We start from the raw sequence: 22,411 nt of genomic DNA, 5'->3' as shown, positions 1-22,411 counted from the left end.
CTCCCTTAGAGATAAGGTGAGAAGTTCGGTCATCAGGGAGGGACTCGGAGTTGAGCCGCTCCTCCTTCGCGTCGAAAGAAGCCAGTTGAGGTGGTTCGGGCACCTAGTTAGGATGCCACCTGGGCGCCTCCCTAGGGAGGTGTTCCAGGCACGTCCAGCTGGGAAGAGACCAAGGGGTAGACCTAGGACCAGGTGGAGGGATTATATCTCTTGGCTGGCCTGGGAGCGCCTTGGGATCCCCCAGTCAGAGCTGGTTGATGTCGCCAGGGAAAAGAAAGTTTGGGGCTCTCTGCTGGAACTGCTACCCCCGCGACCCGACCACGGATAAGCGGGAGAAGATGGATGGATGGATGGATAAAAATATTTAAAATAAATATAAAGTACACATTTTCAGTGAATGTCACCTTTATACATATATTGACATAACTCATATATGTTCAGTTAATTTTACCTTATTATTTATATATTAAATAGTATAAATGAATATTAAGTAAACTTAAATATTTCGACTAAATGCAACTTGTATATATTTAAAATTGAATAAATGACCCCTATAGACTCAAATATTAGAAATATTACAGACATAAACATATATTTAAAATGAAAAAAGCATTATATAACGAAAACAATGTTTTGTTAATGTAACTCATATTTAAAATAAAATAAATAAATACCCAGGAGGAGACGTGGACATATTTATAAAACTTTTTTATTCATTTTTTAAATCGAAGGCTAACTGAAATGTGTCCGATTCACACCATGTTCTGTGACAACAACGATAAACCATTGTCTTCAGTTTGAAACAAACAGAAGACAAACAACAACATAACAAACCTTGCAGCACGTAGACCACCCAATATAAATAAAATAACAGGTTTTAATACACAAGTAAGCAGTTATTACCATTGAGGATAAGTAGGCCTGTATATAAGAGTGTGAGCCATGCTGTGAACAGATTTCAACTCCACCTTCCTTCCACTTCAGGGGAAGGAAGGATGCACCTTTTCTACACTGAAACCAGAATGAACTACATGTCCCACATTATATTTTGAAGATGCTTGCAGGATCAAAGTGAACAACAGGTGGAAGACTTCTACAATAGTCACTGCCTGTAAGATATTGAGGTTTTGCTTAAATATGCACACATATTGCAACAAAAAAAGAGTGTTTTTTCGTATATTTTCTTCAACATTGTCAGAGGAAAGGCGCTGCGCAGCGCTGATTCAAAGAGGCAGAATGAGCAAGAACACAAAGGAGGAAAACGGCTTCTTTCACAACTTCTTTTCTCCAGCACCGCTCCTCTTTAAAACAAGTGTGTGTGTTATTGTGTACTCAAAGACTTTTTAAGAGTTACAGGAACTGGAGAAAATGGAAATTGTAAAGCAAAGTGTTTAACCCAAGAAAAAGAAAGAAAGTTCAAGTCAGGTGTAACTCTTGTCCAAGAGTCGGGTTCAGGAGGATTCCTTCTTTGGACATGTCTTTAATGTGTTTGAGGCCAGACACTTATTTCTGTGCATTTAACTTCTAACGTTGTTTCTTATGTTGCGTTCCATTACATGTTGGAAACACAATACACATCTGCACTGGTAGGTCATCGTTACTTCAACCTTACATGAAAAGAATGTGGAAAATAACAACAGTTTGAAGGGTCCGACTTTCTCTGGAACGCAGCATAAGAAACTCGTATCTCTATGGAAGCCCATTTGTGCCAAGAAAAGAGAAACAAAGCTAATCTTATGCAAGACAAATAAAATAAATGAAATACTTAAATGTATCAGATACTAATTCAAAGATGCAACTTTTGTTGTTGTCAATATTATGACATAGTAAAAAAGATTGCAAATCTAGTAGTTTTGACTTTCAAAATCACAATTTCCCCTTATGAATCCTCTTTTTGAGTATTTCTTATCAAAAACAATCCGCCAACTCTGTGCTGCTTTGTGAGCTTTTATAGAAAACGTCTTCAGCGGATGTTTGTTTATGCATTGTTAATGGGTTTACAGATGTTCACTTTTCCCAAGTTATCAACAATATAGTTTCTATGTATCGTTTTTTTTGGTGTCATTCATCACATTTAAACATTTTTTAATATTTTCCTGCCCTGAATAGACTTCCATACTTCCTGGCCGTGTTATTTGAAGTATTTGATGAATATGTTGGTGCTGTCGGTGTCAAAAGGCAACCGTATTATTACAGAGTATTGAGGGGGTCATTGCAGAGGGGAGTCTCCGCCCCCCCCACCAGCAGAAGGCACACATGTAGACGCTGGCCGGGGGAGGAGAGCCGATGATTCAGGAAGTAGCGCACTTCCTGTACATGCAATGAGTGCATTTTGACCTCAGGACTGAATGAAAGGAGTGCACGAATGGGTTGCTCTTGAAACTACAAATGGCACTTTGAAAACAGAAGTGTTGTATTTACACGTCCTCTCAATCGTCTGCAGCTTTCCTGTGGTAGGTCGCTTTACACCCCAAACTAAATGAAAAAAATGGTGTGAAAATGGATCGAAGAAAAATGGTTTTGTTCTCAAGTGAATAAACAACAATAATAACAACAATAAAAAACATACATTTAAGAACACTACGTTAAAATATGACTAATATTATCAAAAAGGCAAATAGTAGGTGTATTGCAACGCTCTATCAAAAACATCTTCATCATCCTCAATCTCATCATCATCATCCAATCAGCATCCTCTGAGACAGTAAGGAGGCGTGGCATGGGATGATTGACAGCCCAAACTAGCCACTCACGTTTCGCCCGTCTCAGCGCAGGCAGGCACATTTACGACATAGCAACAAAAATAAAAACACTTCCAAGGAGACCACGAAAAAAAAACAGCCAGCCAATGGGAGCGAAGGCTGGGGGAGAGGAGCTCTGTCATTGGACAGCAGGCATCGCTAGGTAACAGGAAGAGCTCGTTCAGAGAGGAGGAGGGGGACTGTGTGTGTGTGTGTGTGTGTGTGTGTGTGTGTGTGTGTGTGTGTGTGTGTGTGTGTGTGTGTGTGTGTGTGTGTGTGTGTGTGTGTGTGTGTGTGTGCGTGGGTGGGTGTGTGTTGGATACATTGTTTTCTTGTGTGGTCCACAATAACAAAGATATGTGTGTGTGTGATGGTGCACCTGTGTGTGTTTGTTTCGTTTTTGTCTAGATAGCTGGAGGTCTTTCCCAGGGTCTTTCCCACACACACACACACACACACACACACACACACACACACACACACACACACACACACACACACACACACACACACACACACACACACACACACACACACACACACACACTTGCACACGCACTCAGCCTTCACGCTGGCTTAAATCAAAGAGTTGTGTCCCAGTTTAAACACACACAGATTAGTGCTGGATTTGACACATTTCTAGGAGACAGAAACCTGATACATTTCGTGTTTGAACAACATTCAATGTGGATTAAGCTCAACCGACTCCTCTTAAAGGAATACTTAACCCCCTAAATGCTCATTTCTACACTGAAAAAACTGAAACGTTGACTTTAATTAAATACACTTACATACATTTAATGAAAGACAACGTTTCCGTTTTTTCAGTGTATATGAATAAATCACCCATTGGAAGTAAATCAATTGTTATCTCCTCTTTGTGTGTGTGTGTGTGTGTGTGTGTGTGTGTGTGTGTGTGTGTGTGTGTGTGTGTGTGTGTGTGTGTGTGTGTGTGTGTGTGTGTGTGTGTGTGTGTGTGGGCAGCACATGATGTTATGTTTCCCCTCAGCTCTCCTCCAGTCTTGTTTTGAATCGTCAGCCAGCGCAGGTTCCCCTGAAGCGAGAGATTGATTCGACACGGTCTCACTTCTCATGCACCCTTTAGGCACATTATTTTAAACAACGATCACTATTTCTACTATGTCTGTCTACTGTGACGCCCTATTCAGAGCCTGCCCAGCCTTTTGATACCCGGTGCAACCCTGCAGGGACCCAAAGCATTCCTAGAGGAAACACCTGGTCCAAACACAAGTATAATACTGATGGAGGGAAAGGAAGTCAAAGGAAAGGGAAGGAGGGTTAATAAATTATCTAAACTTGTGTTTGGGGGCTTATCCTCTCATTACGAGGTGATTTATATTCTGATTGATCCACGCGTCACTCCGTTAGCTGCTTCGGGGCAAGAGATTGATTTCTTTACATCGTGATATTTACCGTGCATCACGCTGGAACAAAAGGAGGAAGAGAGTCAAAGAAAGGACTTCTGATGATCTGTCTTTGTTCTGTGTTGCAGCCGTTTGAGACAGAGTTCAACAACAGGAACTTCCACCGTTCAATTCAGGATGTTTGTAAATGTACTTCCATGTCTTTTTAAACAGGGACAAAACAATTCAAATGTGATGAGGGTTCATTGTTGTTAAGAAAGAGATATTAGAGTCCCACACGCGTATCCTTCAGATAGACCTTATGACAATAATACGTCAAAGTGTTAAAGGACTCACCGCTTCAGATTATAAAATGTCTCTTTTGCCTTCTGACTCTCTCTTCTTCCACTAAATTACGCTGAGTCAGCTTCGGGAGTTTTGGCTGTGGTTTGGTTGGGTCCCTGCGGAGGGCGCTGTTGCATAAAGACTGGACACTAAAGCCTCACATCAACAACAATTCAAATAAACTAAATTCAACACTCAAAAACTACAAACGGCCTAATCTCCTACGTTAGTTTGACCTTTAGTCCCGCGCTCCTGAAGAGACGACAGAAGAAGAGCTGCTGTAAACACTCGTGTCACTTTTCAACACTTCAGTGTGTTTAATATGAGACAGCTCGTCTTCTGCTGCGTTAAACAGTAAGAGTTATGCTACAAGGGGGACATATCCACCAAGGGAGTCAAATCAAAGAATACATCAAAGAACTTTGAAAAGCCAGACTGAGTATCAAACTTTGATCTTGTTTTGGTGCAAATCAATTTTTGAATAAGAGTTTTGTATAAAAACCCAAACGTATTTCTTTGTATGTTTGTCATGGTACTGAAAGTCTTCATGGTATGGGAATGAAAACTCGTTGATACCCTGGATGATAACAAGTCACTGATTCCAGGTAGTTCCATTTGTTGTAAGGGATTTAAAGTCTTGGAGCACAACTCTTAGCATCGTTTCAAGTGTGGGTCTAAAGCCTATCCTACGATATGAAAGGTTTCTCCTGTAGCTTTTATCGGCTGCGGCTGGCTGACAGAAGATTGCTGACTCTTTCCTGGTGCAGTAAAGTGCTCAGCGATGCCTGCAACAGAGAACTTACCAGAAGGGGAGCGTGTGTGTACGTTCAAAAGACAGATTTCAAAAGAAAACGTTGGTGTGTGTGCGGCCACAGCAGCGCACAGTCAGCGTATCATTGGTCTAGGGCGAAATGGCTTCCTTCCTTAAGTGACGCAACACAAACAGGACGTTAGGTGTCACTTTGATCTGCATTAACTCTCTCTTCTCACTCGATAATCCAAACATGGAATAAGAGAACACAGCAGGATTAAACTACTCTCCTGTTACGTTACACAGCGTCGAGATTAGGTCAGACGTTTGTTTGTGAAAAAGTCTGATTAACGTGAGAAAACTGGAGGCTCGTTTTGGTCGAGATAGCGACAGCCAGCTTTGGGATTGGCTAACGATTCGGCCAATAGCAAGAGAGAGAACTACAAGCAGAGTTTCTGATTGGGCCCAACAGGTTGAAGGCTGACTCGTGGTTGGCTCGCAGGACTCGGATATTTGCATAAATGAGGGATTTATTTGTTTGATATCAATGGTACGGTAATGTATCCGAGTCGGTTGATCCAAAGTCAGAGTGTGATGTGTTTCCGTGATACATGCTGCTGTGCACCGCCCCTCTGGTAAACCTACGTTTTCTCTTTTTATATTACGCCTCACTTGACAGAGCTCCTTCAAAGTAAAAGTCTCTCTCACACGTTCCATCTGCTCATACTAAAAAATAGTGCAATTCTTTTCAGCATTTATATAAATAACTCTCAATTCGTGCTTTTAACTTTGCTCTCCGTTTGCATACGTGTGTTCGTATATAAACTCAAAATGTAACACATGTATGTAGCAAAATGTGAAAGTTGGCACCCCAACAGATTCATGGTGTTTCCTTTTTCTAAAACTAGACAACATGTAAAACAGAAAATAAATATCTTAACGATAAGAATCTATAAAGTTTAGAAAAATACCCCTACTTTTCTCTGTTTTCTCCTTTATCAATCATATTGCAGATTCCTTTTTTCTATGTTGAACAGTCGTGAACTTTGTGCAAACCTTCTTTAGAAAACATAAAATAAAAAAGGATTTTAGTGACAACTCCTGCATCGGTCGATATAAGGCAGAAACGTTTAGCTCGGGGACTTTTAGCGATGTGCTATGACGGCTAAGCTAGGTTCAGATAACGCTAACTAAATCTAAACTCTTGGAAATATGCTAACGTGCTAACGTGTCCCAGTGATACAGCTAAAGCCAGATGCAGGAGTTGCAGCTAACATTTGACAAAGAACATAATGGAGTCAAAGCAGCGAGGGGGGGATTATCACTAGGAAATAAAACCAAAAACCTGGAAGAACCAAGAAGATTGCAACATTTCGCCATTTGCCTGGGTAGAAAGATTTTTTGTAAGCGCGAAAAAGACAAACAAACAAAAGGTTCTATAGGAACAAACAAAACAAGAAAATATTTATAATGAATGGAGACTAGTACGATCAGTCTAATGAAGGAGGGAGGCGTCAAGGGAAGAAGGAGGCTTCCCTTTGCACCCTCTGCCCTTCTTCTCTGACATCATCATCTGAAGTGCTCCTCAGACAGGAAATAGGAAGTGTGGAACAGGAAGTGCCAGATGTTCTCCTGCCACTGTGCTCGGCAGGAGTGATGTGGTTTCCATGTGTTCTTACCTAAAGGAGATCCATGAAGTGGGGAAACTGACCTCACTACAAATTACCAACAGAGTGGATCTTTACCACGTTGTTCCTCATTGGCTACTGACCACTTCCAAGCAGACAAAATCAATTCTTTCATTTTTTAAGGAAGCGGTACTGTCACACCTGCTGGGGCTTCTGGGATTTCTCCTTGGTATTCCTGGCGTTCCTGTTGTCCACGCTCCCTTGCTGCGGGTGTGGAGGTCGCAGCAGGCCGTGTATGAAGGAGGGGGGTGGGGCTTGTGAGGAGGAAACAGTCCGATGGCTGTGGCTGGGGGGCAGGGACGTCGGGTGGTAGTAGTGCCCGATCACCTCGCTGTAGGTCGGGGGGGCTCCTTCCACTCGAGAGGCCTGCTTCTGATGCCGGGACTCCTGGGCTTCCAACACACTGACGCCAGAGTGCATGCTGGGAGGAGGGGCCTGCAGACTGGGGGGAAACAACAAGGGTCAGGAATAAGTCTGATGGGTGAAGAACAAAGAAGATAAAACCAAATGTAGGAGCAGAAAAATACAAAACCGAGCGTAGTAATCAGCAGCGAACCGCTTCAACGCGTGTATTGCGGTTTATTCACGGCATTCATTTTGCTATTCTACAGTATTGTTGTTTTATAGAACTTTATTTGTTAATGTAAATAAACCGATTTGTGTTCTTTGAAATTGAAAAGGATATCGCATTGTGTTTGTTACTTTCGTTGCAGTTGTTTATGTCTTAAGTGTAATTTGGCTTGGCTTCCTATTTATGGACATGCTTTTATTTTGAAGGAGAGTTAGCGCTGTTGACAGGAAGTTGTTGGAATGTGACGGAGAATAACGGAGAAGAGTAATATCTACATATAAAGACGGAGAAAGTAAACAATAACATTTATGGTTAAGTGTTAGCACTCCCCGAAGAGGCACAAGCTCTTACGTTGATATTAGAGATTTCAATCAATTCAATTTGGTAGCCGCAGCGCGGCTGTATGGTCAACACATGATCAATGTTTGTAGTCACCTGGCCTGCAGACAGGAGCGTGACGGGTGCAGAGGGTGGGAGTCGAACACGGTTCTGTTGGGCGGGGCCCTCACCGACTCTCGGTTCAGCTCCATCTGCTGCTCGGGGTCTCGGAGCTGCAGCGTGCAGGGCCCCTGGTACGGTGGGGGCTCCTCCCCGTCCGACAGGCAGATGGTGGGTGGGAGGTCGATGAGGCTCTGCGGCAGGTAGGGGTACGTTGGCTGGAAGCGCGTCGGGGCGAAGGAGTGCTGGAAGCGCTGGGGCTGAGGCTGGGGGTCCCGCTGCAGGTAGGACGAGGCCCCTCTGTCTGGGGGCCGGGGGTTGTACACCTGGTGCTGTGAAGAGGAAGGATGTCATGTTACTGCTACATTATGAACTGTTTCATTTTGCTTATTTCTGTTATCATTTAATAGAAAAGCTTATAGCTAAATCCAGCTTAAATCTTCTCTTTGCTTGTTGTGATGAATGTATTTGTATACATGCTCCTTGTTTAATCAAGATATAGTCAAAAAGATGCCTCACCTCATTGAGACCACTGTTTGTCCCCGTGCCGTCAGAAGACCACAGACTCCCCTCCTGAGAGAACAATAGAGAGATTATCATTTATTTATCTTATATATGATCAGTTATATCCGGCACAATAATCAACGATTTGCCTATGCATGACATGCCAGCGTTAAATAATTGTTCAAATAAAAACAATAATTGTAACCATTGATGATATTTTCCAAATGTGTGTAGATGCACAGACAGACAGACAGAATATATGTGCAGGGAAACCCTCTGTAATGGCCGCACATGCAGAGCACACAGCACGCACAGTGACATCTGTTCGTGTCATTATTCCAATGCCAATAAGGCTATTTCAATAGCTTTCAAAGCAATACATATTGTACATATTATTATGTTCCCTTTCATGGTTAGTATAAGTTGTATTTATTCTTTATTATACTTATGAAGAATGTGTTCACTTTTTGTCCACTAGGGGCTCCATTTGTGAGCACGATACGGCTTTTTAAAATACTCTCTTACTTTGTAAAGTAATGCCTCACAGGGATTTTTTTTTTTTACTCATCCGAATTTCTGCGCAACCTTTGTAAAGATCTCCACATTGGCCTTTCTGTTACCCAGTTTCCCAGCGTATATTTAGATAGTTTCAGGATGAATACACTGTTGTGGAACTGTCAGTTTTGTCTCAATGCCTCGCAGAATGGAGACAAAAGCAGCTTTTAACTTCTATAAACAATGTCTGGAAGGAACTTCTCCAACTTTTGGCACTTTTTGTATTCTCAGGCGGCACACTTCCTGTCTGTCTGCCTGTATGTGTGTCAGTCTGATCATCCAAATGAACTAGGACAATGCCTCCCCTGAGCTTATCAGGAGCTCTGTGTGTGTGTGTGTGTGTGTGTGTGTGTGTGTGTGTGTGTGTGTGTGTGTGTGTGTGTGTGTGTGTGTGTGTGTGTCCTGGCGGTCGTTGCTAGCTCGCTGTATCCCTTAATGCATAATGAGTCAGTGTGTTAGCGTTAGCCTGCGGCGGTGTTTAATGACTATGATCCCTCTGCTTTCTTCTGGTTCTGTCTCTTAGTAGAAACTGTGACTAAACCCTGAACACACACCTTTTGTACTCGTGCTGCACCGTGGAGCACTGCTTTTATGTTTTCCTTGAGTCATGTTAAGTTATTTAACATGTTTCTATAGTGATATCTCAGCTTTTCATTTATACAACATACACATGCAGGCCGTTACTTTCATTGTTGATTTCATTTCATGCTTCCATGTTTGTTCAGCCTTAATATGCAATTCTGTGTAATGCATATATTTAAACGTCCAACGTGAGTTGTATATGACTCATTCATATCTGCTATGAGATCTTACCCAATGACCCAGTCTGTGTACAGGAATTCATTGTAGCTCTTACTTTCCTCCACCATTATGCATCTATTAAACAAAGGTCACACTTAAACATGAACCTAATCTGATACCAAAGAAATAGCACAGCAAGTTGCTTTATCAACACAGTTTAACATTTGTTTTGGCATAAACTACACTGCAGATATTAAGCATATTAAATCTTGAAGTGTAGCCTCAGTTGCAGGTGTGGCAGCCCAGGTCCATGAGGGGGGGGTCCATGTTGTCAGATTGAGGAAAACATTCACCAGGAGAGTTTTCTTGACTATCATAACGAATTCCGGTGGTTGGAGCTTCAAATAAATGAATTTGGAAATGCACATGGCACTAAGGACCACCCTACTGTGCATGTTTATATATTTTTATTACAGTATTATTACATAGTATTGCTTATTTCACTTCAGTATCAAATCTGAGTACTTCTTCCCCCTCGTATTCAGGTGTGTATGACTCACGCTGGCCAGTGGCAGGTGTCTCCTGCGGGCGGGGGCGTGTCTGGAGAGCAGCGAGCGAGCTGATAGGCGGTAGTGGTTCAGCAGACAGGTGATGACCACCACCATCACCATCATCACCACCACGATCACCAGGATCTGGACGAACTCCAGCTGGGCTGCAACCAATCAGAGACAGAGATGGAGGTCAGTTTAGGTGTTGTGGTTAGTCCTAAACTCAGCTGTATGTCTTCTGAGGAGTTTTGTCATAAAATCAGATAATCTAAATATCTTCACTTGGGCTTCGACACAACACAGAGGACTACTTTACAAGCTGGGCGCGAACATTCAGGGGAACTCCAAAGCAGGAAGATCCTCTAAGATTCTATCCAGTTGCCTTATGGGAATTGTAGGATGCAGTGTTTCTGTCTCTTTTTTTTTTCTTCACACACACACACACACACACACACACACACACACACACACACACACACACACACACACACACACACACACACACACACACACACACACACACACACACACACACACACACACACACACACACACACACACACACACACACACACACACAGTTCTTGCCCAAGGACACATCACCAAGTGGAATGACACATACCTTTTGATTGGTGGGCTCACATAAAGTAATGTTTTGTTTTGACAGCATCAGATGAAAGACAACATGTTGCTTAATGTAAAGCTATAGCGTTTAAAAAAAAGATGAAAATGAAGGGGAAACACTATGACATAAAACAATTATGTTCTATGACACCTTATTTATGTATTACAGAAATGTCACAGTTAAAATGTCATATGTTTACACTACTATTACTTTTGATGTTTTATGCATCACTGATTAAGATTTTGGTTCAGGTAAAACAAAACATATCCTGCCTACTGTTACTTCAGTACTTTCTGATATACTGCACATACGGTATCTATTTTGTAGTTGTAAACTGTCATATTTATTGTACTCATTTTGGGTATTTCTTTATGTTTAAATAGGTGTTTAAATTATTTAAAAATAGTTATTTTAAAAGAAAACTGAATTTGTGTATGCTTAAAACTACCTGGCAATAAAGCTGTAATAACTAAATAAATAGTGTGATTCTACATGCTGCATTGTCACATGTTCATACTACTATGTCTCTATGTTGTGTGAGAGGAAGGCTTTCAGACACACACACACACACACACACACACACACACACACACACACACACACACACACACACACACACACACACACACACACACACACACACACACACACACACACACACACACACACACACACACACACACACACACACACACACACACAGAGGCAGACAGGGCGAGCTTTGTTTAGATGCAGTCTGCCCTTACCCCCCCCCCCCCCTTATGGAGCATTTTTTCTCACACTTTTCTTTCACAGGGAGCGGGCAGAGGTCAGGCCCCAGTCAGACAGCAGAACATAAAGCAGACACACACACACACATTTCTCACACTCTTGTTCCTCTGACCATTACACAACATGAAGGCACACACACTCAGTCAGCTGACTCTTCTAGCTCAGTCATAACCTGTTATGAGTTTAGCCATTCGCGCATGGTTCTCCAACATGTATACAAGGCAAGCCATTTCATTCATAATGCACTTTAACAACCGGACCGGCAATGAGACTCACACCACCAGGACACACCAACACATTAGATACCAAAGTCAACACATCCCAAACAGGGAGAGAGGGAAACACTGAAGTACCACACAACTGGTCACGTGATCAACACGAGGAAGAAGTGGGTTTCAAACAGAATGTCAAACAAAACTCTTGACAAGTTCTTGACATGCAAATAAACGTTGCACTGAATGCAAACTGGACTTTCACAGCAGAGCTAGATTCAATATTAAAGGTGTCCAATCACAATGTGGAGCTTTTCTTATCAAGCTCCACATTTGTGGAATCAGCTTCCAGTTTGTGTTCGGGCGGCAGACACCCTATCCGTTTTTAAGAGTGCGCTTAAGACCTTCCTTTTTGATAAAGCTTATAGTTAGGGCTGATTAGATTCAGCCCCTAGTTTTGCTGATATAGGCTTAGTTTGTCGGGGGACATCTTACTTCTTCCTTCTCTCTGTCTATACCCGTGTACACTCATGTTCCGATTAACCCAGCTTCCCCAAATGTCTTTCTTTTTGGTGTCTATACACGCTGGGATCCGGAGTCATGGATGATCCTGCGGTCCTGTGTCCTGGATCGCGAGCGCTGGATCTTGAGTCGTGGCTGTGGTCCTGGATCATCGGTCCTGGATGGATATCCTCGTGGATTCATCTTCCTATTATACACACATGCATTTCCAAACATTTGGACTACCTATGTTGCAAATGTATTATCTTTTCAATTTACACACGGCATCTATTGCAGTCTGTCCGTCCTGGGAGAGGGATCCCTCCTCTGTTGCTCTCCCCGAGGTTTCTCCCATGTTCCCTTTAAACTGTGGGTTTTCTCCGGAAGTTTTTCCTTGTACGATGTGAGGGTCTAAGGACAGAGGGTCTAAGGACAGAGGGTCTGAGGACAGAGGGTCTAAGGACAGAGGGTCTAAGGACAGAGGGTGTCGTATTGTCATACTGATATTCTGTACACACTGTGAAGACCACTGAGACAAATGTAACATTTGTGATATTGGGCTATATAAATAAACATCGATTGATTGATTGAATCTAGTACTGAAGTCAGTTATTTCAGAAACACTACAATTTAGTCAACGATATGACTTAACTAATCGAGGTCCGTAGACACCTAATCGCATAGTTAGATAGAAAAAGACTTGCTAAATATTTATGATGATCATAATCGTTACATATGTTTTCTGCAAAAATGCCAGAACATATCGTTTTCCGCATCTCATTTCCTTTGACAACTTGCCCAACCTGTAATTGCAGACTAGATTATTAGCGAAGTATTAAACTCAACAGCATTCACACAATGTCCCAAAGTCTAGGAAGAAGTTTTCTTTCGTCTGACCAACTACTATTTGGCTTTTTTGATTGGCTGGTAATGAACTCATTGACCGACCCTACACAACATGCATTTCAATGAAAAAAGAGAAATAACTGGACAGTTATAATAAAGCAGCAACACATTAGCCCTAGGTTTAAAGATATCCCAAGTTATCCAACAGAAAGTCGTTTTCTCACCGCACAGCTGCGTCTGAACACAGTCGTCATGGTTGTGCGTGCCTGGTGAAGGCTGCATATTCTCTCAAAGACCTTCACTCGCACCAAGACTTAAATCCGTAGATGTTTGTAATCCTGTGATAATAGCCTGGAGATGTTCTGCTCCCCAAAAAACTCAAAACACAAAACAACATAAATAAAAGAAGTCCAAACTACATGTCCTGAGGATACTGCGGCACCGCGTGTGTGTCCTTGCCGGGCGACACACACACTCTGAGCTGCACAGAGCTTTGTCTGATACTTTTTCTCACACACACATTCCCACAGTGTCCAGACACACACAGAGTGAGGAAACAGCTGACCAGACCCCCCCCCCCTCCCCCTCCCAAAAGCTGTGAACAAAAGGGGTCAATGTGAGGAGGGGGGAGGAAAGAGGGGGAGTGGTGGGAGCGTCTGGGAGACACAGATGGGTCAGAGGGCTGGACTGAATAATGATGAGAGGGGGGGGGGAGTCTGGAGCTTTAACTTCTCTAGACGTGTGATTATAAAGGAATTTAAAACAATACACTTAGGAAAACGGATCTCAGTACTTGGGAAAGATACAACAAAAACAACAAAATATTTTAATATAACACATGGTATTTAATCACACAAAGAATTCAATGAAAAATATTATCATGATAGTTAACAGAATATGCTCAAAACCCTTAAAGGTCCCGTGTCATGGCCATTTCTCCTGATCATAGTTCCATAGTTGAGGTCGACTAGAATAGATTTGTGTGCAATGTTCCAAACTCACATTGTTTCTCACAGCATCTCTGTAAAGCAGTGGAAACCAACCTTTTCAAGCCCAAGATCACTTTTTATTCCAAAATGTAAACCGAGATCTACCAATCCGATATCTTCCAAAAAACCCACTTAGGAGTAAGACTATTCATCGTCATATTTATTTTTGCAATCAATTTATGTTACAACAGGCTCAATGTACGTGTAAAGATGCACACAAAGAAAGACACAGTTATCTGTGCAATGTACAATATTCATATTTACGGTAGGCATATCTGTTCAATACAAACTATTAATATTTACAGTATCTGTTCAATGCACTATATTTCGTTTCTCAGTTCAATTAGTAATATTCACATGTACAGATATTAGCCTACAGTTCAATGTAATCCATATTAAGTTTCTCTGTTCAATGCACAATATATTTCCAATGCTCAAGTTGCTCTATCAGCCTGCCTTTAATGAGACTGCTGTGACTGCACATTATCTGCAACAGTACGTCCACACAGCAGCTTCAGAAGAAACTTCCACCGCTTCCAACGCTTCTCTGCCCATTGACTTTGAATGGGGATGACGTCACTTTGCCTCGCTTTTCGCCGAACTGCATTGTGGGGGAGCGAAGCGAAGATTTCCAGGATGTCCAGGATTTCCAGGATTCCAAAGTTGAGCAATGTTCAACTTTTGAAGCTGAGCTGGAAGCGCCAGCCAATCAAACACGTTTATGCAAATCTGACAGTAGAAGCGCTAGCCAATCAAACCGCGTGTAAGCAGGGAGAACCAGAACGCAGTTCATTTCCTCATATTCCAAACGAGAAATTACGGTAGCAAATCACCCGGTTCTTTACGACCAGAACTATTAACGGGATACAAACCGGAGGAACCAGGCGTGGAGGGAGGTGGCAGAGACAGTGGGGGAAACTGGTAGGTTTTCGCCTGTTTGGGGAGTTTATATATATATATATATATATATTGCTCGCATAAAATCCCCGGGGTTTTTTGCTTTGTATGTCGGGGGCGAGAGATTCATGTGATTGGTTGTTGGTCGCATTGCTCGCAAAAAGAATTTTGAAAAGCTGCTGTGTGGACGTACCGTAAGCCTTTTGAAATCTGGCTGATAGTTAGTGATTGCTAGCCGGAGGCAGTCAGTAAGATGTGCGTCAGTCATACGAGTTCTATACTTGGATTTAATTATTTTCCTTTGTGAAAAGGCCGTTTCACATAAGTATGTGGAGCGCACATGACACAATCAGTGGATACCTCGCTCGACTCACGAGTGACCAAAAGTCCTGATCTCTTGCTCTGGCCTTCAATTCAATGTCGCTTTGCATTTCAATGATCTCTATGTCAACACCCATAGGTAATGTAAACACCTCCTGCATTTTAGCTGACAGCTGTTCAATGTCAACGCTGAGGAAAGGGTTTGATACAAAACCAACTACTTGCCCCATGTCTTGTAGCTCCACAAATCGATCAGTTTGTTCAAATGGGCGCAGAATTGTTCAGGATGGAAAGCAGTTTTGTCTGTGAGGTTTTGTGACACCTTTTCAAGATTTGGGAAGTGTGTCAGCCTCGCATGTCTTAACTGAGTGGTCCACAAACTGAGCTTCACTGTGAATGCCTCCACTGCGCTAATCATGTGACCAAGCTCTCGGTCTTTCCCTTGCAATTCTCGGTTAAGGTCATTGAGTTTTGCAGTCAGATCGGTAAGGAACCCCAAGTCCAATAACCAAGTATCGTCGGACAGCCGCTCATACTCCTCGTTCCTCGACTTCAGAAAACTGATGATCTCTGGCAGCAAATCCAGAAAACGCTGGAGCACCTTGCCCCGACTGAGCCACCTTACATCTGCGTGAAGGATCAAATCTCCATACACAGAGTCGAGCTCGTCCAATAAAGACTCAAATAGCCGGTGCTGGAGTGCTTTTGCGCGAATTGAGTTGACAATCTTAACAACAACATTCATTACATGTGACATGTCAATTGCTTTAGCTGCCAATGCCGGTCTTTTCTGCACAGCGCAACAAATCCTGAACGAACACCGAGCATCGCTGGTGCCCCATCGGTTGTGAAGGACACTATTTTATGAATGGGAATCTTGTACTCACAAACATAGTCCTTGAATGCCTTGTACACATCCTCACCCCTGGTTCTTTCTTTCAATGGGATAAGGGCAAGAACGGCCTCCTTGACAGTAAAATCCGTGAAAACCATCCGGACAAACACAGCTAGCTGGGCTGTGTCTGTGGCATCAGTAGACTCGTCAAATTGAACTGAAAAGTATTCCGAGAGAGACAAGTCTTTTAATACTTGCTGGGATACATCTTCGGACAATGACTGGACTCTTCTGGCTACAGGTGCACCAAGTGGTACACTTTTTATCCTTGCTTTTATGTCCTCTTTGTTTTTGAAATCCGCAAACAAGACGTCAGCTGTGGCGCTCATTGCTTCTTTAATCATCTCACCATCCGTAAATGGTTTTTTGTGCTGAGCCAAAATATGGCTAATCCGGAGGGATGTTTCTGTAGCTGCCTTGCTCTTTGCTGTAGGCGCGATGAAAAGCGACTGCTGTGCTTTTAGTCCTCTTTTCAGTTCCTCAATTATTTTGGTTCTTAATGCGCTGTTGAGTGGATATGAGTCTTTGAATTTACCATGGGTGCTCGCATGATGGCGCTCCAGGTTGCCCCGTTTCGCCAAGGCTACCGCCTGTTGGCATATGAGGCATTATAGTCTTCTCTTTCGCTGATGTGAAAAGAAATTCCTGCTCCCATTCCGGGTGGAAATAATACGTTTTTGATTTCTTTTTCGCCGGACCCTCAGCCATATCGATGTTGGTTAAAGATTAGCAGAACTTGGTACAGTTTAAGTTACTCCTCAAGATGACCGTTAAGATATTTTTAACCCCACCCACAATTGCATGCAGCAATTCATAGACGTCAACATATCTAATAACCAATTGGAGTTTGTAAAATGACCTGTGCGTGATTCAAATCAACAAACCAGAGCAAGGTCTAAAAAGTTTGTTTAAACAACCAACCAGAGCATGAACATTTCTTTTTGGGAAAATATTATTATTATTATTATTTTAAATGCTAGGGATCGACAGTGAAGGCTTTGAAGATCGACCAGTCGATCGCGATTGACCTGTTGTTTACCCCTGCTATAAAGTATGTGTATTCACTAGGGATGTAACGATACCAAAAACTCACGGTATGATAATATCGCGATAACAAGTCCACGGTACGGTATTTATCGCGATATTGAATAATAAAAAATCAGATTTTTTTTCTCAATAAAACATTTTTTGACTCGGAAAATGTTTCTTTATTACATAATAAATCTGATTTGTACAGCATTTTAGTAGGATAGCAGTATTTTTAAGTGTAAAAAAAGTGACAGTAACAGACTGGAACAAGAAAACCAGTGTTTTTGTACCTACAGTATACTACCAAACAAAGTAGTATTTTCTTTGTGCCACTGCATCTCACAAATAAACAAGGACATTTAATAATCAGACCCTGCAATACAATAAATCAAGTTTCACTTTAGTTTTTCAAGTAACTCAACTCAAACTCACGAGTCACTCACTCAGCATCATCAGACAGGTTTTTAGGAATATCAGAATGTCCACATTTCCAGGTATTTATAAGCTGGGATGTTTGGGCATTTACAATATCCCCTGCTCTGGAAAAAACTCTCTCGCTTGGTACTGATGTTGCTGGGACAGCAGTCGTCGCGTTAACCGAATATTTTATTTATCAATGACCGAAAAATCTGAAAGCAGTCTGTCATTTTGACAGATTAGAACAAACTCGGAACAGCGCCAACGTTTCCCCGCAGCGAGGCTCTGGTGTTATGCCGTGTTATGCATGCCCTCCAAAAGGAAATGATATAGTTTCCAAACCGTACTTTGCCGTACAGATCAATACATGTCTGGGAGGTTTTGCTTTACGCTGTGTGCACTCCCGCGAGGTGCATGCACACACGGCATAACACCCCCCCCCCTTGACAGTTCACGAGCGTGCTCTCTCGTTAACTGTTCAGACTCTGTGTTAGAGTTTTACTCCCTACAGGGTGTACTTTGAGGGTTTTTGACAGACCGTTTACATGCAGAAAAACCTTCATAACAAACAAGGGGACGGGTAATAACCGGAAAAGCATGTCATGGGACCTTTAAGATGGCACTAAAACATAACATGCTTTAAAAACATAACATTTAAAGCACTTTATTTGTTATTAAATATAATCAAAATGATATTTGTATTGCATCATAGATAGGACACATCAGCTTGTTGAAACCCAATTAATTACTAGGTCCAACTGCATACATAAAAAAACTAAATAAAAGGCCTAATGATAATTTATAAAAAAGTGTAGCAAAAAGTTGTTCCTGCTCTTTCTTACCCAATATGTCATGTGTTTTGTAATGCTCGACAGTTCAAGTTCAAGTCAGTTATGTGAGGATATCGACAATAATCCCAAACATGGATATTCAATCTTATTGTGGCTGTTTTCTAATGTGATCCACTATAGAAATCCTTAATGTGACATCCCCGCGTCAAGACTATTAAAGGGACAGTCAGACTTCTCTGCTTAGAATGCTGTGCCAATACATTGACAGAGAGGTAGTGTATCATGTACATCATACAATGTCTACAAATAAGCTATGGACGTAAAACTAATTCAAACTAAATGCAGTCAGCTCTATTATGAAGTAATGACAGAAATAGCTGATGAATGTTCATAAGGACTCGTCTGGAGCTTTAATGCATGAGGGTTGATATGGAAACTGTTGCTAGGTTAGCATGACAAACACACACACATAAATACACACCCACCCACTATTTGTTTTGTATTTACTTGCACTATTTTTTCTGTTTCTGTTGTATTGTGTTGCACTGTGGGAGGAGCCTGTGACCTAAGATTTTCATCGACATAACTACACTGTAGCTATGTAGGTATGACAAATAAAAGCCTTGAACCTTGAACACACACACACACACACACACACACACACACACACACACACACACACACACACACACACACACACACACACACACACACACACACACACACACACACACACACACACACACACACACACACACACACACACACACACACACACACACACACACACACACACACACACACACACACACTTTGAGTATGACTATACTGCGGTTGCAGAGGTCATAACCTGCATCAGACAGTCACACTTCCACTTTCCAACTTCCACTTTTAATTCCAGAAAAATGTTGCATCCACTTCAAAAAGAGGAAGAACAAAGAAAAGCTTCTTCATTATATGAAACATTATAGGACAACGGGTGAAAGAGGGGTGAAGGAAGGAAAGGTGTGAGGAGAGTTTGGAGGAAATAACAGACACGGAAACATAAACACAGTAAAATAATGAAAAGCAAACAGATCACATTCCTCTGCTTATTAAAGAGAGCTGTTGTTTTAAAAGGCTAAAGGAACAGACAGTTAAACACACTGTGACGTCAGCCTCACCATCTGTGTGTGTGTGTGTGTGTGTGTGTGTGTGTGTGTGTGTGTGTGTGTGTGTGTGTGTGTGTGTGTGTGTGTGTGTGTGTGTGTGTGTGTGTGTGTGTGTGTGTGTGTGTGTGTGTGTGTGTGTGTGGCCTAGCATTACTATACTGTTTACACAATCACGTGTGGGGACTCGCCTCCCTTATGGGGACAAAATGGAGGTCCCCATAAGGGGAATCATTAATATTAGGGTGAAGACTTGTTTAAGGTTAGGGTAAGGTTAAGGGTTAGGGTTAGGCATGTGTTGGTTATGGTTAAGGTGAGGATAAGTCTCCAGGAAATGCATGTAAGTCAATGTAATGTCCCCTGAAGTGATGTATACATGGTGTGTGTGTGTGTGTGTGTGTGTGTGTGTGTGGTGTGTGTGTGTGTGTGTGTGTGTGTGTGTGTGTGTGTGTGTGTGTGTGTGTGTGTGTGTGTGTGTGTGTGTGTGTGTGTGTGTGTGTGTGTGTGTGTGTGTGTGTGTGTGGTGTGTGTGTGTGTGTGTGTGTGATTATGTGATTGTGTGTGAGAATGAGACAGGAGTAAGTGTGCTCTCATGGCGTTTTGTTTTCATGTGTGCTGTTTCATGTGGGGGTCAGGGGTCAATGAGCAGACATCCTCTTGTCCATTCTCATTTACACGCCCCCCCTTGTCTCTCTCTCTATTGCCTCCGCCCTTACCCCCCCCCCTTCATCTCTGTATACTAACAAGACATCGTCTCTGTTCTATCCAGATGTTACACTTTAGCAAGGCAGAGCAGCTTTTTGGGTGCAATATTCTAGCACATTGTCAAGGCAAAATCATTTCAAAAGGAATACAAATGTACTTCCTGTTCTCTTCCTCTGCCTTTCTAGCTCTTTTCTCTCCCTTCATTTCAGTGTTTTTGGCCTGCCAAAATCATTTTAAAAGCAAATGTGTTGTGCAGTGAAAAGGTCCTTCAGGCCAGCACACGCTTCAGTGCAGACACACACAATGCTGCTTCTTTATCACTGGGCCAAGCTGCCTTTCATTTCTACCAACATCTTACACACAAATGTAAACAGCCAGTTCATTTTGCAAAATATACATAAAAAGACCGCTAACGTCGGAGCTTAACGGTACCACGGTCTTTAATAATTCAGCCCTGGGGCCCGTTTAATACCGGGGCTCGGTACCCATCCCTAGATATGTAGTTTTAAGTTTGATAGGAGCTAAAGGTCTGAGTATATTTCCGCCTTTTGCTGTAATTTCGAACATTGCCATAAGTGGCAATAGGCGCGTTCACAACGGAGTACTTTTACCCGTACTTTTCCATAAGTCCCCAACGCCGGGGACTTCCGGCCGAGGACTTCGGGTGGCAGTATACAACGTGAAGTAGTTTGCGGCCTGCCAGTAAACCCGAAGAAGAAGAAGTGAGGTCAGCGGCTTCATTTGCGTAATCTTTCCTCAGGGAACTTATTCCGGTGTGAACGCGATCTGTACTTAGTTCCATGGGGGTACTAAGTGCTGGCACTAAGTGCTGGGCACTAAGTACGGCAAAGTACTTGGTGTGAAAGCGGCTAATGGGTAAAATGTTTTGCTTTAACTTATTATTATAAAACTAATATTGATTGCACAATAGTTGAAGAATGGTGACACCATCACTGGCTCCACATTGGCCTCACTTTACAATCTTTCTGCCTCTGGGTCGCAATCTCTCTTTCACAATAAAAGCCCTAGACATAGACACTGCAGTATTACCTACCACAGGGCATTTTAATAGGAAGGAACTCCAGCTATCCTCAAGTTAGGGGAACAATTTGAGGAAACTTTACCCAAGATAAGAACACTATTAAAGAAAGACCCAAAGAAGCCAAATAGGGAGGGGGATAAAATGTGTATTTCTACTAAGTTTGATCAGTTGTTAATAAAGACAGTCTTCTTACTAATACTACCGGGGGTTTCTGTTTTGTTGTTGATTCCGATTAATGTTTATTCTTTTGGACAGTAGCCAAGCTGCTAGTAGAGCTGTCCCGAATACCATTTTCCGGGCTCCGGATATTCGGTAGTAATCAGCAGCGAATATTCGGATATTCTGTGCACGCGGACCTTCATTTTTCAGAAGGTTCGGTTTGCGTTCACACAGGAAAAATTCAAACGGACTATGAACTTTAAACACAAGTCATGTGCACGGAAATGCTGTTCAACAATTGGTCAGAAATGAAGGGGGGGGGGAAAGGCAAATCCCGGCAATTTGTACCGTATCCTCCGCGGGTTATTTTCATGCTGCTGTTAATCTGGAGAGCATATCAACAGACTCTAGCAACGGGGCATATGATTATACAATCAGACAACGTGCGATAAAAAACATAACCCATTGTTATTCGAATAACGAAATTGAAAACCGAAAAGTAGGCCAACGACCGAATATTCGGATATTCGGGTACAGCCCTAGCTGCTAGCCTTAGCCATATTGCATAGGAACAAGTAGATTGACCTTCTTGATTATATGAAATTCCATGGACATAAAATATGTTATCATTGCCTGCGTTGGGAAGTTCATTTGGAAATGCAGCCTGTCCTCTGCTGTTGGTGGCTCAGCAGTTAACACAAACAGAGTGCAACACATAATACCACTTGGAAACGCTGGGGGGTGAAAAAGTGATCTGATTCCACTTTAAATCTGTCTCCAGAGTGCCCGACTTTATGGAAGTGAAATACCAAAT

General features: G+C 42.2%; 1 protein-coding gene across 2 annotated transcripts in view; it reads right to left on the bottom strand.

Annotated features, from left to right (window-relative positions):
- Positions 1–691: 691 nt before the first annotated feature.
- Positions 692–22,411, bottom strand: part of pmepa1 (prostate transmembrane protein, androgen induced 1) — a 46,277-nt gene continuing 24,557 nt past the window's right edge. Inside the window, exons 1-5 of one of the 2 annotated variants that reach the window (XM_034082700.2) lie at positions 13,429–13,716; positions 10,259–10,413; positions 8,418–8,471; positions 7,896–8,230; positions 692–7,331 (exon numbers count right to left, since the gene is read on the bottom strand). In XM_034082700.2, the coding sequence (XP_033938591.1) occupies positions 7,025–7,331; positions 7,896–8,230; positions 8,418–8,471; positions 10,259–10,413; positions 13,429–13,486 (909 nt within the window). In that variant the 5' untranslated portion in view covers positions 13,487–13,716 and the 3' untranslated portion in view covers positions 692–7,024. Of the gene's footprint in view, positions 7,332–7,895; positions 8,231–8,417; positions 8,472–10,258; positions 10,414–13,428; positions 13,717–22,411 lie in introns of those variants that run through there. The other variant, XM_034082699.1, reaches the window with a different exon arrangement.

This window comes from Pseudochaenichthys georgianus, chromosome 5 (genome assembly GCF_902827115.2).
Source record: "Pseudochaenichthys georgianus chromosome 5, fPseGeo1.2, whole genome shotgun sequence".
Classification (NCBI taxonomy): Eukaryota; Metazoa; Chordata; class Actinopteri; order Perciformes; family Channichthyidae; genus Pseudochaenichthys; species Pseudochaenichthys georgianus.
The sequence above is the reverse complement of the archived record's forward strand: the minus strand, read 5'-3'. Positions and strand labels throughout refer to the sequence as shown.